Source organism: Bactrocera neohumeralis, chromosome 5 (genome assembly GCF_024586455.1).
Source record: "Bactrocera neohumeralis isolate Rockhampton chromosome 5, APGP_CSIRO_Bneo_wtdbg2-racon-allhic-juicebox.fasta_v2, whole genome shotgun sequence".
Taxonomy (NCBI): domain Eukaryota; kingdom Metazoa; phylum Arthropoda; class Insecta; order Diptera; family Tephritidae; genus Bactrocera; species Bactrocera neohumeralis.
Genome location: NC_065922.1, coordinates 46220816 through 46234654, shown reverse-complemented (window position 1 = coordinate 46234654; position 13839 = coordinate 46220816). Strand labels below are relative to the sequence as shown.

Here is a 13839-nt window from a genome sequence, read left to right as displayed (position 1 = left end):
ATTTGTGGATTTAGCGGGCGGTTTCAGTGCTCCGAACTTTTTGCTAGTTTGTTGCGCACTGCCAGCCGTCTGCTGTTTGCTGCTTGCCGCTCGCTGTTTATTTATTTACTAAATCGCTTTTCTAAACCCGACGGGTGAAAGTGCAGTATGTTGCCATGCACTTTATTGTTGTTGTTGTTGCTGTTGTTAGTTGTTTGCGTTAAATATTTGTCAGTGTCACCAGATGACGTGGCTAATATTAATATATAGTACATATAAATATGTATGAGCGCTTAGCACCAAAGCGCGGTAGTAGTAGGTGGTGCAAGGCGTTGTAATGGGGTTAAAAAGTATACCCTAGGCACTTATCAATGAACTTTATGCTACGTCACATAAAAGTGATTGACACTTAAAAACTAGCTTAGTGCCATAGTAGCGGCTGATTGCTGGTGCGTGTCGACCAGTCTGCTGGGCAACAGTAATTATGGGCGGAGCTGTTAACAATAACTGTTGTTGTCACAGAGCTATTGTTTAGTTTTAATAGGTGAGTGGGCTATTGCTTTCAAATGATATTTACATATTGTTTAAATTTTCTAATACTTTTTAGTTTAAAAGAATATATTTGCTTTAAATCAACTTTTGGGTTTGCTATATTTTAGATATTGTAATGTAATCCAGATTGTGGTGAAATTTGATTGCTTGCCGAATTAGAAAAATAGTATTATGTTTCGTGTAATCTGATATTTTTGATATGCTGTGTAAACAAGAATTATTATTAATTTTTGGTGCAACGAAGTTTAAAACTCCTGATGGCGGTAGTAGACAAAATCCTTTAGCTTTTAGCAGAAGAACTGCCGAAAAAATAATTTTTTTTATTAGCTTATTTTATTAGCTGGCTTTAAATACGGTTTTCTATATCTTGATGTCAAATTAATGCCAGAATATCGTTCCGTTCCTTGTCCGTTGACTCTTTCAGCAAAAAATCGAAATGTTATCACTTAATCAGTCGGAGTTATACTTCGACATTTGAAACCATTTGAAGTGCGTCGTAATAATATTTTTATTCTTATTATGTATATAACGGGTGATCCAAGTAGAGTTACTTTCAATAGCCTCTTTTGACAGATTTCGCGTGTCAAGCTGTCATGTTATTTTTGTCCAGTATTGTTTGTCATTTCATCATGAAAAGACTTTTGCCTGAGAAACATTTATAAATCGTTCAACTTTATTACCAAAATTCACGTTCTGTTAAGAATGTGTTTCGCTTAACTTATGGTCAACATAATCGGTCTACTGAGCGTACCCATCTTGAGACCCAGCATTCATTATTGGATAATATTCGACCAAATAGACCTCGTCTAGCACGCAGTGAAGAAATCTAAGCAGTCGTAGCTGATAGTGTACACGAAGACAGTGGAGAATCTTAAATTGAAAGCGTACGAAATACAGCTTGTGCAAGAACAGAAGCCGCACGACCTTCCCAATTGGCATTGCTTCGGTCTATGCGCTCTTAAAAAGTTCCAAAAAGATCCGACCTTTTCGAGCCAAATTTTGTTCAGCGATTAGGCCCATTTCTGGTTCAATGTGTATGTAAGCAAGCAAAATCGCCGCAATTTGGGACAAAGAGCAATCTGATGAGATTCAAGAGCTGCCATTTCATGCAAAAACCAAATCTTGCCTGTAAGAACGTAACCGTCAATGGTGACCATGATAACCGACTATTTGATGCCTGAAATTGAAGCTCGAGATCTCGGCGACATTTGGTTTCAACGTGACGGCGCCACTTCCCACACAATGCATCAATCAATGGATTTATTGAGAGAACACTTCGGTGAGCAGATAATTTCACGTCTTGTTCCGGTCTTTTGGCTATCAAGATCGTGTGATATCACACCGTTACACTTTTTTCTGTGAGGATATGTACAGTCTTAAGTCTATACGGACATTCCCGCTTCGATTCAGGATCACCCTTTAAACTTCAGTCACAGGCAACTGAGTACCCAATTGTTATTTTAGACTTGTTACGAATTACTAATAATCTTTGGTATAGTTTACAGAAATGTCAAATTCGATTCAAGATCAGTTGCCATCCATACATTGGGAATTGTAACAATGCAGCCTTTTTGTTCGTTCCGAATGACAATTGAAAATATAACGATTAAATAAGTTATAGTTTTATTGGATCAAAAAGTAGGAAACCTCGTAATATGATAGCGTTGCATATGCAAAGGGGTAATCCAAAATATGGTCGTAAGAAAGTTTGCAGTCAATTCTCGCTACCTTTGATTGTTTTATATTTATCTGTACTTTTACGCATTAGCCAAAAACTTTATGCGCTACTGGAAACCGAATTGTAAAACATCGTTTCCTAAATGGTTTAAATGATTATGTAATGAAAAAGGATATTTTATTTTGTTTATATGGGAAACTTAAAATACTCACCGACACCCTTTAAAATTAAGCTAAACATTTTTCATTGCTGGAATATTTTTGCCTCTGTATATATGTACATTTTAAACCCCGAATTCCATTGGTAATTTTTTGGCACTTAAATTTCGCGAGCAAATTCATTCGTCGAAATTTTTTGGATTAGTGTGACTGTCAAGGACATCTGTGGCAAATGTCACATCAAAATAATCATTAGTATTTAGTATACTCTCGTCCCTCTAAAGAACATAAAGAGCATTCGACGATTTTTACGATGAGTCAAATTAGTCAACAAAGAAGGTCCATTAAATTTGGTGTGCGGCATCGAATTTCTGATGCGGAAACGTTAACAATGTTGGAAAAGGCCTTCGATGATAGTTGATTGTCGCGAGCAAATGCTCTTGGTTGGTACAAATTATTCAAAGAGGGTCGAAAACGTGCTGATGATGATCCAACCAGAACGACCATTAACATCAACTGATGATCAACACGTCAATAAAATAAAGGAACTGGTGCTTGAGAATCGACGAGAGTCAGAGATCTTTCTGACATCGTTGGAATATCAGCAGGATGAGTGAAAACAGATTTGAAAGATCATTTGGGTCAAAGACAAGTAAAACCACGATTGGTTCCAAAATCACTCAATTTTTTCGAAAAACAGTGTCGCGTTAACGTTTGTGAAACAATAATATCCGACTACCAGCATATCATGAATCCTATTATTATTGGCGAGTCGGCTGAATTTTCTGGTAAACAATCAGTCGTCCGAATATAAGCCGTAAAATCCACGTCACAGCAGTTCAAAAATCAATATTATTTTGAAAGGTTTCTTCGATTAGCGGGGTCTGGTGCACTCTGAATTCCTTCCGACCGACCAAACTGTCAAAAAGGAACACAATTTGAGTGTTATGTGTCGCTTGCGGAAAGCTATTCGTTAAAAGAGACCGAAATAATGGACCGACAACTCTTGCATTGATTCTTCGTACGGTTTTCGCAATACTTTCAACCAATATCGTGCCGCAACCACCGTGTTCGCCTGATTTAGCTCCGTGTAACTTTTGGCTATTCAGCAAACTCAAACGACCGCCCCAGGGAAGCCGTTTTGAGTCAATTGAAGACATTAAAAGTGGATCGCTACGCGCATTGAAGGCTGTTATGAAAATTAACTTAAGCAACTGTTTCGAGGATTGGAAAAAACGTTAGCACAAGTGTATTGAGGCCAAAGTCTTACTATTTTTTGCTCATTGCAGTATACGCCGCAACCTTTATGCTTACCTGCTTTTCTCGCATTAACCTCTTAGTAGAATAAAAATAGCAGAGGGTTGATTTTTAATTTCTCAATTTTATTAATTCACCTTTTCTTACAATTTTTGCTTAGCAGTAAACTCATTTGTTATGTATGTATGTATGTATGTATGTGTGTAAGTATGTACGTGTGTATTGTGTATTTATGTGAGTATGCAGTTCAATATACATGAGTTACTTATATTTAGAATTAGGCATGTTTTGTACACATGTGTGTATGTATGTGTGGGTATGTGTTTATATAAATACCGTGGCATAGCATTTTGGTGCATGATTTTTTAAAATTATCATTTCAACTATAAGTTTCTTTCTTCATGCACATTGTTCACTGAAATTATAGAAAATCTATTGGCATTTTTTGTTGTTGCACATAAACACTTAAATTGCTATTAAAATACTATAAAAATACATATGTACTTACATATTACCTCTATAATATACATCTGCATTAACGCGCTAATTACAAACATATGCGTATTTCATTACTTAATTCAAAAGCGATTTTATTCTATTTTGTTAAGCTCATATAAAAACCTAATGCTAAGTAATAATACTATAATCATCGATCAATGCAAATTAGGAATATACAGGCTTATTTCATAGCTGCATTTCTATGTGTGTATGTGAGTGTGTGTGTGTATGCGCAGTGCATATTGTATGAATTTACAAATTATCTGCATGAATGAATGAATGCACAATAATATTAATGAATGATTTACAATGTGAATGACTTAATGCTTGAATAGTTCGAGAAAATAAAGCGAAAATTCACCAAACACTCCAAGTTCATTTACGCATTACATACAAAACCGAAAAAAACGGTATATTTACAACTTAGTTATAACTTAAATGGTTACTTAGAATATGCGTGTTTATGTGTGTGTGTGTGTGTGTGTATGTACATATATTATATAAATATAAACTAATTTAAAGCGTCAATTGAACCGTATAATTCTTTAATATTTCAAAATACAATAGAATATTTTTATTTTTTATTTAATTACATAAATCCTTACGATTATTTCTTTACAATACATATTGGTATGACTTACTAATTGAAACGTTAACAACTAAATTCGTTAAAGACAATTTAAAGCGCTGCTGTGTGGCATAATCATCTGTTTGAGTTTGCTTGAATGGATTTTGTTTGAAAAATTATTTAAGAGTTCTTAAGCATTCAAGCCACGTTTAAACTATTCACTGGTGCTTCCTTTTCTAAAAGAGTTTTACATGCAGATATTTCACAGTTATTACAATAATTATTTGTTAATAGAAATTAACGGCTTTTCGGTAGCTGGTGCTACATTTTTGTTTTTTTTTTCATAATTTTAAGACACTAATAAGACGAAGCGTTTTTCGTTTAGTTAATATTTGGAGCATATGTTCAACTTATGAGATTTTAAATAGCGTAATGTAATAAGTGGCGGCGAATGATTTTCATAACTTTTTTTGGAAATATAGTTTTTTGAACTCCATTTGCTCTAAAGCATACTTTATATACATATATATTTTGGTCAATTTTGAATTTTCAAGCACGAGAAACAGATCTACTTCCAAATAAGCGGAAAGGTTGAGCACTAAATGATTGAATGTAGATTAGATTGTTTAAAATTTATTGAAATTTAGTTGACATAACTTTTTTTATTAAAATTTATTGTTGAAATTTAATTTAAAAAAATTAAATTATTTTGTGAAATCTTATTTTTTTTTAATAAAAAGTTTAAAATATTATTTTTTTTAAAACAATTTTTTTTTTTAATTTTTTTTATATTTGTTTTTGTTTTTAAACTTCTATAAATTAACTAAATTTTTTTAAAATAATCTTTAATAAATAAACTATTTTTTTCTAAATTTATTTTATTAAAAAAAATTTGAATTATAAAAAAATTATTAAAAAAAATTCTTAAAATAATTAATTTTGAAAAAAATCATATAAATCCTTTTTAATAATCTTTTTTTAAACAAAGTTAATAAAAAATATTGATTATTTTTTTAATCTAAAAGAATAAAAAAGTTGATTTATAAAAAATAATTAAAATATTATTTAAAAAATTTCAACTAAAGAATTATTTACAAAAATTATTAATTTTGAAAAAATTTAATTTTTTTAAACTTCTATGACTAAGTTTTTTTTAATCCGTTTTTTTATAAAAAAGAATAAATAAATTGAAATTTATTTTTAATAAAAATTAATAAAAATCAATTTATATCGGGTGATTTTTTAAGAGCTTGATAACTTTTTTTAAAAGAAAACGCATAAAATTTGCAAAATCTCATCGGTTCTTTATTTGAAACGTTAGATTGGTTCATGACATTTACTTTTTGAAGATAATTTCATTTAAATGTTGACCGCGGCTGCGTCTTTGGTCCATTCGGAAAAAAAAACTTTTTAATTTCGGCCGGAATAAAATTTCTTCGGAAATGTTGTCTTCCAAAGCTGGAATAGTTGCTGGCTTATTTCTGTAGACTTTAGACTTGACGTAGCCCCACAAAAAATAGTCTAAAGGCGTTAAATCGCATGATCGCATGATCTTTGGTGTGGTTTGTACGCTGGTGGAATCATTAGACCGTATTTTTTCAAAGATGCTGTTGGACGCAACGTTACGGTTGGCGATCGCTATCGTTCGATGCTAACAAACTTTTTGTTGCCAAAAATGGAAGATAACTTGGTTGACATGTGGTTTCAACAAGATGGCGCTTCATGCCACACAGCTCGCGATTCTATGGCCATTTTGAGGGAAAACTTCGGAGAACAATTCATCTCAAGAAATGGACCCGTAAGTTGGCCACCAAGATCATGCGATTTAACGCCGTTAGACTATTTTTTTTACGTCAAGTCTAAAACAGAAATAAGCCAGCAACTATTCCAAAAAAAAAAAAATTCCGGCCGAAATGCTCGAAAAAAGTTGCCCAAAATTGGACTTTCCGAATGGACCACCCAAGAAGCCGCGGTCAACATTTAAATGAAATTATCTTCAAAAAGTAAATGTCATGAACCAATCTAACGTAAAAAGTTATCAAGCTCTTAAAAAATCACCCGATATAAAAAAAATAATTAATTTTGAAAAAAAATTTTAATTTTTTTAAACTTCTACATATGTATATGTAAGTTAAGAAAATAAAAAAAAAATTAATGAAAATTATAATAAAAATTGATTTAGAAAAAAATAATTTATTAAAAAAAAATTTACTTTATTTGTAGAATTTAAAAGAATAAATAATTTTTTTTTATCAAAATTAACTAAATTGTAAACATTGAAGATGGAATATATTAAGTAGGGTTGTTTTTATTTATATTAGTTTTCAAAAATTAATTGAAATTGAAAATTAATATTAAAATTGATTTAGAAAAAAATAATTTATTTAAAAAAAATTTACTTAATTTATCAGAAAAAAGTTTTTTTTTAAATGAACTAAATTGTAAACATTAAAGGTGGAATATATTAAAATGTATAAAAAAGTTGATTTATAAAAAAAATAATTAATACATTATTTAAAAAAATTTTCAACTAAAAAAATTATTTAATAAAATAATTCAATTTTGAAAAAAAAAATTTAAATTTCTATAAATAAAATTTTTTCAATCATTTTTGTTATAAAAAAGAATAAATAAATTGAAATTTATTTTTAATAAAAATTAATAAAAAAATGTAAATATTTAAAAAAAGTAATTAATTTTGAAAAAAATTTAAATTTTTCTTAATCCTCTATTTTTAAAAACAAAATTATTTTTTAATAAAAACTAGTATAAAAATTGATTTAGAAGAAAATAATATATTAAAAAAAAATTTACTTAATTTATAGAAATTTAATTTTCTTTTAATTAACTAAATTGTAAACATTGAAGATGGAATAAATTAAGTAGGGTCTTTTTTAATTAATATCAATTTGAAAAATCCATAATGACAGTTTTGCAGAAAGAAAGTAATATTTGAATAAATTACTGTATGATTGTAGGTAAACATGCGTAAATATTTGGAAGTCAAGAATAATTTAAAGTAATGTTATAGCCAGAAAGCTTTACTTGGATTAAAAAGATCGGAATTTTGAACATTAAGTGTTTCGACATAAGTACATAGTAGTTCAACCATATATGTATATGTAGAGTTCTAGAAAATGCCACCATTATCATTGCTGCGCTACCAAGTTCTTGTATGTTTACGGCTCCCTAAACAAAGCTTTTACTTACAACAACACACGTACGTACGAGCATATGCACACAGGCGTGAACATCCATCTATACTTAGTACTTAGCTTAAGCTTAAAACTATCAGGTACTTGGGCATTGAAATGCAAATGCTTAACATAAACTTTAGCAGCTAGCGCCCGTACGCATCTGTGTGTGTGTTGGTATGCATGTAACTGTGTATATTGACTTAAGCAAAATTAATTACAGAATATATTTAAATTTTTTTGCTAGGTTTTATTATTTATTATTATTATTTTTAATTTCGTATAAATATTCTGCCTTATGCTATGAGTGAAGAGTACTTTTGTAGTTATCAGCAAAAATTTGGACAATTTGAAGTAGCACATATTAAACGTGTGTGTATATATGTATGTATATTTGGATGTTTTTTTCTTTCAACGAGTAATATTTGTAGTTGCTTTCCTAACCACTGTTTTAATAAATGCTGTTTTGTAGGTTTTTAGGTATGCACGTAGTTTTAGAAATATTTATTAGGACGCTCGCTACCAGCTGTTTGTTGTTGTATTAAATAGCAATATTCAGTACTAGGTTTATGGTAGGCTTTCGGTAGAGTTTTTTCAATTTTATTTTTATTTATTGCTTTTTTTTGTTTTGCTGATTATGCTTATTACAAACATGCATACATATGTATGTTACTTCTGAGTGCATTTGCCTTTCGTGCTAGTTTTTATAAAGTAAAGAGAATACATACTTGAATTTGTTTCCATAATTTTTTGTTTTTGTTGTTGTTTTTTTTTTTATTTACCTAAATGCTTACATATTTTTGTTTGCTTGTAGGCAAGCATGTTTGTTTGTATGGATATTTTAGCATTGGTCTTGCGGACTTTTTGGTTTGGTATTTTACGAATTTCAATAAATATTAATCATCTAATCTAAATGCATACATATGCATGTGTGTATATGCTTCGCTTCCTTGTGCCTACACAACTATGTAAGCTGTTGTAGTATTTAGTTCATTTCGAATTTTTAAAATATTACAAAATCTGTACTTACTCATGAGTAGTCTGTTTGCTTGCTCTCTTTTTATCGTAAATATTTCAAAGTTCTCGGGTTAAAAGGATATTAATTTCATATTCATTTACCTGCAAAATGCAGTCATCCAAGCTGAAGAGCATCAACTTTTCATAACATATTTTGTCGAAAGATCCAAAGATATTTGGATTTTTCCACTTGAATTTTCTTGTGAACAAATATGAAAGAAAGTAATAATAATTGTAAAGGCTTCTACAACCAGCTGCATACATATGAATATATACTTATGTATACATCATCAAAATGCAAAATAACGTAACATAATTTTTCATAAGTTTACAGCAGAAGGAAAAACGATATAATAGCAACCACTAATATTGAAAAAAATTGAGTTTTGGTTATAAAATGGTTATATATCGGTTATATCTGAAAATATTTATGCTACATGCATTTGGGTATGTTATGTGATGTAGTGAATTGTAAGCAATAAAAAACTTAAATTCCAATTTTTTTGAAGATACGTGGTTTTGCATTTTAGGTGACGATATGTAGGTATGTGTTATAAGAGACTTGTTCACTTGCGCGATTGAAGCATGTTCGTCAGCAATCCAAATATACAAAGCAAGGTTTATATATTTTGGCAGTGTTTGTTAGTACCTCTCAATGAGTTGAAGGGCATTGTGGAAAACAACTTGGCTGTCTCAAAAGCGTTAAACTGCTCTAAGAGGCATTTCAAAATTTTGCTCATATCATTTGTAATATCTTCGAATTTTTTCAATAATCAGAAGTTGCAATGATCTTAAGGTTGTGAAATTTTGAAGGAATTGATTTTCGAATTTTTTCGAAAGTTTTGAAAAAATCGATTTTCGAATTTTTTCTGAAATTTTGAAAAATTCGATTTTCGTTTCTTTTCATATTTTGATAATTTATATCTTTATAAATAACATACTAAATTTTCAAGTCGATGTTTCAAACTATTTGTGAGTTACAGCCATTTAAAGAATAGGCGCTCAGTGCAATCAGACTAATCAAGTTCAACACAAAAATGAAGTCCATATTGAAAATTAACTTTTTTTATACATAATGCTCGCAGAGACGAAATTTGCTTGGAGTGAAACGGTGATCGACGAAATTGAGGGCATATTTTGAAGCAAAGAATAAATCGTACTGAAGAAGAAGAGAAAATTATGTTGAAAAGAAAAAAAAAACGAATTTTGCCAAAAAAATATGTAGTAGACTGGGGACTTTTCAATTGACCTGTTAGCTCTATGTAGTATGTCGCGGACTTTACTTAAAGAATGCATAATTTAATAAAAATATAAAAAAAAAATTGTAAAATTATTCGAAATTCAAGCTTCTCAACTACAATATCGCCATAAATTTATATAAAGAGTTTTTAGAAAATATGCTAATATTTAAAAGCGTTTTTCTCAGAATGGTGTTTTTCAACACGATTTCCACTCTCAAATTTAGTTCAAATTTGGAGAGAATAAATTTTTTAAATCTTCTTATTTTTTTCTATGAAAAACTGTCGAAAAAGGACAAATTCGATGCTTTTTGTTCGAACCGCCGCCATTTTGTAAAATTAAAAAAAAAAGTCTTCATAGGGCGATTTTTGAAATTTTTGTTTTAAATCAAAATTGCAGCCGAAATCGTGGACATCGTGCAGGACCTGTTTTTTAAGTGTGATTTCAACAATTTATTTAACTATTAAACACCAAATAAGTAATAATCATTTGTATTTGGCATGAATGTATTTATTTCTAGAAAAAAAACCGGACCGATTAGTTTATCACAACATCAAAAAAAAAATTGCGAAAATCAGTTATCTTTCGGAGGGTCACACTGAGACGATCCCTTAAGTTATATTAAGACTTGGCAGATATTATGCAATATTGAATACTCTTGCATCTAAGAAAACATTTCAGCTTTGGTCTCAACTTTATCTCATGCTTACTAACATGTCCCCTAATAATAATATACATTATATTATATTTTCCCCAAACATTTTTGCTTAAAGTCTCAGGGAAAAAATTAAGAGCATAGCCTATGCTCATTACAGTTGCTAACATTGCAAAACTTGCGTTATTACTTTCACGGTACTTTTCTAACTGCTTTCGTAAGCGGAAAAGTTTTCGCTTTGTTGGAGTAAAAGCCCACCTAAGACCTTTCCTTGCCACAAAATATTACACATCTGGCCTTTCTGAGCTACTTACGGTAATTTTCGCAACCTTCACCTTAAACTTGAAAACACATACCGTTTCGCACACTTTTTCGCACATTTTTCATTTACTCAGTAAACTATATAAATACGCTCTCCATCGCACATTCATAATTTATGCCACACACAATGAAATTGCAAGCTTAGCAACCACTGCTAATGTCAGCATAGCAATTCAGTTGCTGATATTTTAATCTGGATGGAGTTATGTGAGTGTGGAGTTTATTTCTAAAAAGACATAAGACACTTTTATTTGTGAAATTGTGTGCGAAATTTGCCAGTACATCAAATGAAATTCAAAAGCAGAAGTTTAAGAAGCAACATTGGCATTGCCTGAAAAGCTTTGAGTAAATAAATATGAAATAAAATATTATTCGAGAACTCTGCAATATTTGACTTTGAAGCGTAATAATTTATAAAAAATTTCCAAAACAAACTAAATTATGACAACAGCTTAGATTATATAGAAACATAACACTTACTTACCCTATGTCCACATTGCTAGCCATTCTAACGGTTTTTAATGATTTTGAGATCAGTCTTTCATTTCTAACGGGACTATTTACCATATGAAATATTATGTTCACTTCATATACATACATATGTATGTATGTACCTACACACAACTTATATTGACTCTCTAAGGCGCTCAGATAGACGCTCTAAACCGCTGTTGGTGGTGGCAGCAGCGATGAATTTGACGATCTCAAATAAGGATTACCGTAAATGGCGCTATAACGTGGATCCACACTCATCGCCACCGAACTGGAGATGACATGCGTCGCGGTGCTCTGATTACTACAGCTGCCATTCGGCGAGGAGCTCACCACAGACGCTGTGGTGGATTGCAAACTCGGTAGACCGTTGTCTTGGCGTATTTCGCGCGAACCGACAATACTACTCGTCAGGCTGCCGCTCGCACTGCCGTTCGAGAGGAAGGTCATTGGCACAGTTTGTGGTGGTGGTGTTTGTTGATGATGTTGTAGTGTTTGTTGCATATGTTGTTGTTGCAAATGATTATGATGATTATTTTGTAATATTGTCGAACTGCCATTCGATTTGGTGGAGCAAGTGGTGAGATATTGTGGTGGCGGGCTATAGTGTGTTGAATAGTCGCCATAGGGTACATAGCCGCCGGATATGTCCACTTTCAGATCACTGTAATTGGAGGTGCGATCGCCGGCTTCCATTTTACAAGCTACACCGCCATTCTTACTTATCTGATGTTCGCTTATCACATCGGCCGGTGGTAGTTTGGTGCGCTTCTTACACTTGAAATAGATTATAATGATAATGATGAGCACCATAGCACAGCCGACCACGGAGGTGCCACCAATGATGATCATCATGGGCGAGATGGTTTCTGTGGATACAAGAGTGAGGAAAATAATGTTTTAAATATCTATTTATAAGTAATTCATTAATTATTTATTAATTTAATATACAATGTTAAATAATGGGATATCGAAATGGGATATCGGAAAACGTAGACGACATAAAAGGCGCTGAACCGATATAAATTATTACCAAGCGTAGGATTTTCTCTGAACTGAATATGTACGTACTAAAAGATGAGTTAATATTGGGATCTCAGAGCCAACCGAAATGACGTAGATTCTTAGATTTACTGTAAGGTATAGCGGCTATACTTAATATAAGGGTCTGAGTTTTCCCGATAGGAATCTGAGAAACTGCTTCAGCCATTTCGTACAATAAAATATTCCCATCTCTTAAGCTTCTACATATATTCATAATTATCTACGTCATAAAATCAACGGATTGGTAAAAATAATTTAATTTCATATATTTAGGCTAGGGAAATTTTGGCCGGTTCCTCCATTCCTTGTCATCAAATCACATTTTATTAACTGGAAGACTTTCATTTGATATATCAACCGCGTGGACATGGCTCTGCTTTTTATAAAAAGTGTAGGTAGCAGGAAGCCCGAGAACTGCAGAGAATAGTGTGAATGTGCAAGGGCTAAATGGCTCGTTAAATGGGATTATGGATGCCACTTCACCCCACGGCTTAAAAAAGTCCCCTCTAGAAGGATATGGTAAAGGAAAGGTAATATATCGCTGATAGATACTATAGGATAGAGCATTAAGAAAGAATACTGGCTATAGATTCGTGAATGAAATGCCTCGAGAGATAAACAATTGATCTGATGATAAAACAGGAGCATTTGTTACAATGTTTAGAGGTCACTCATGATTGAGAGAGTTATTTGTACTACAGCAAATGCTCAGTTTTGCCTTTTTATGATCGAGACACTATATCACCTACCTCTCGAAAGCAGAGAAATTCGAATAAGAAGTGTCGAAGTATGAGATATTTTTTACTCACAAATATAAATATATGTATAAACATCGGTTCTTGTTTCCCTCGGCACCCATATATGTATGTACGTACACATATGTAAAAGCAAATCGCTGCCTTAGTGATTCATATTTTATTGTATAAAGCGGCGAACATAGATAAATCAGCTGAGAATGTTTCGATAATATAATGTGATTTTATAACCAAAAAATGGGAGTATGGGTCAATATTTCCCCAGACTTCAAAAAATAATATATGGGGTGAAATTATTTCCACACGCCAGTTGATTTTATGATGGAGACAGTTGCCAGCATCAGGGATAGCTTTATAGACATAGCTGGGGTTGTTTAATTCGGAGTTATTAGGGGTGAAACAGATTCACAGATTTCTGGTGGAAGGACGTAT

General features: G+C 31.6%; 2 protein-coding genes across 3 annotated transcripts in view; one reads left to right on the top strand and one right to left on the bottom strand.

Annotated features, from left to right (window-relative positions):
- LOC126758939 (irregular chiasm C-roughest protein) overlaps positions 1-13839 on the top strand; it is a 724984-nt gene that overhangs the window by 168868 nt on the left and 542277 nt on the right. The gene's annotated exons all lie outside the window — the stretch shown is intronic.
- LOC126758947 (irregular chiasm C-roughest protein) overlaps positions 8133-13839 on the bottom strand; it is a 122708-nt gene continuing 117001 nt past the window's right edge. For both annotated transcript variants that reach the window (XM_050473438.1, XM_050473437.1), the window contains exon 9: positions 8133-12477. In XM_050473438.1, the coding sequence (XP_050329395.1) occupies positions 11777-12477 (701 nt within the window). In that variant the 3' untranslated portion in view covers positions 8133-11776. The remainder of the gene's footprint in view (positions 12478-13839) is intronic.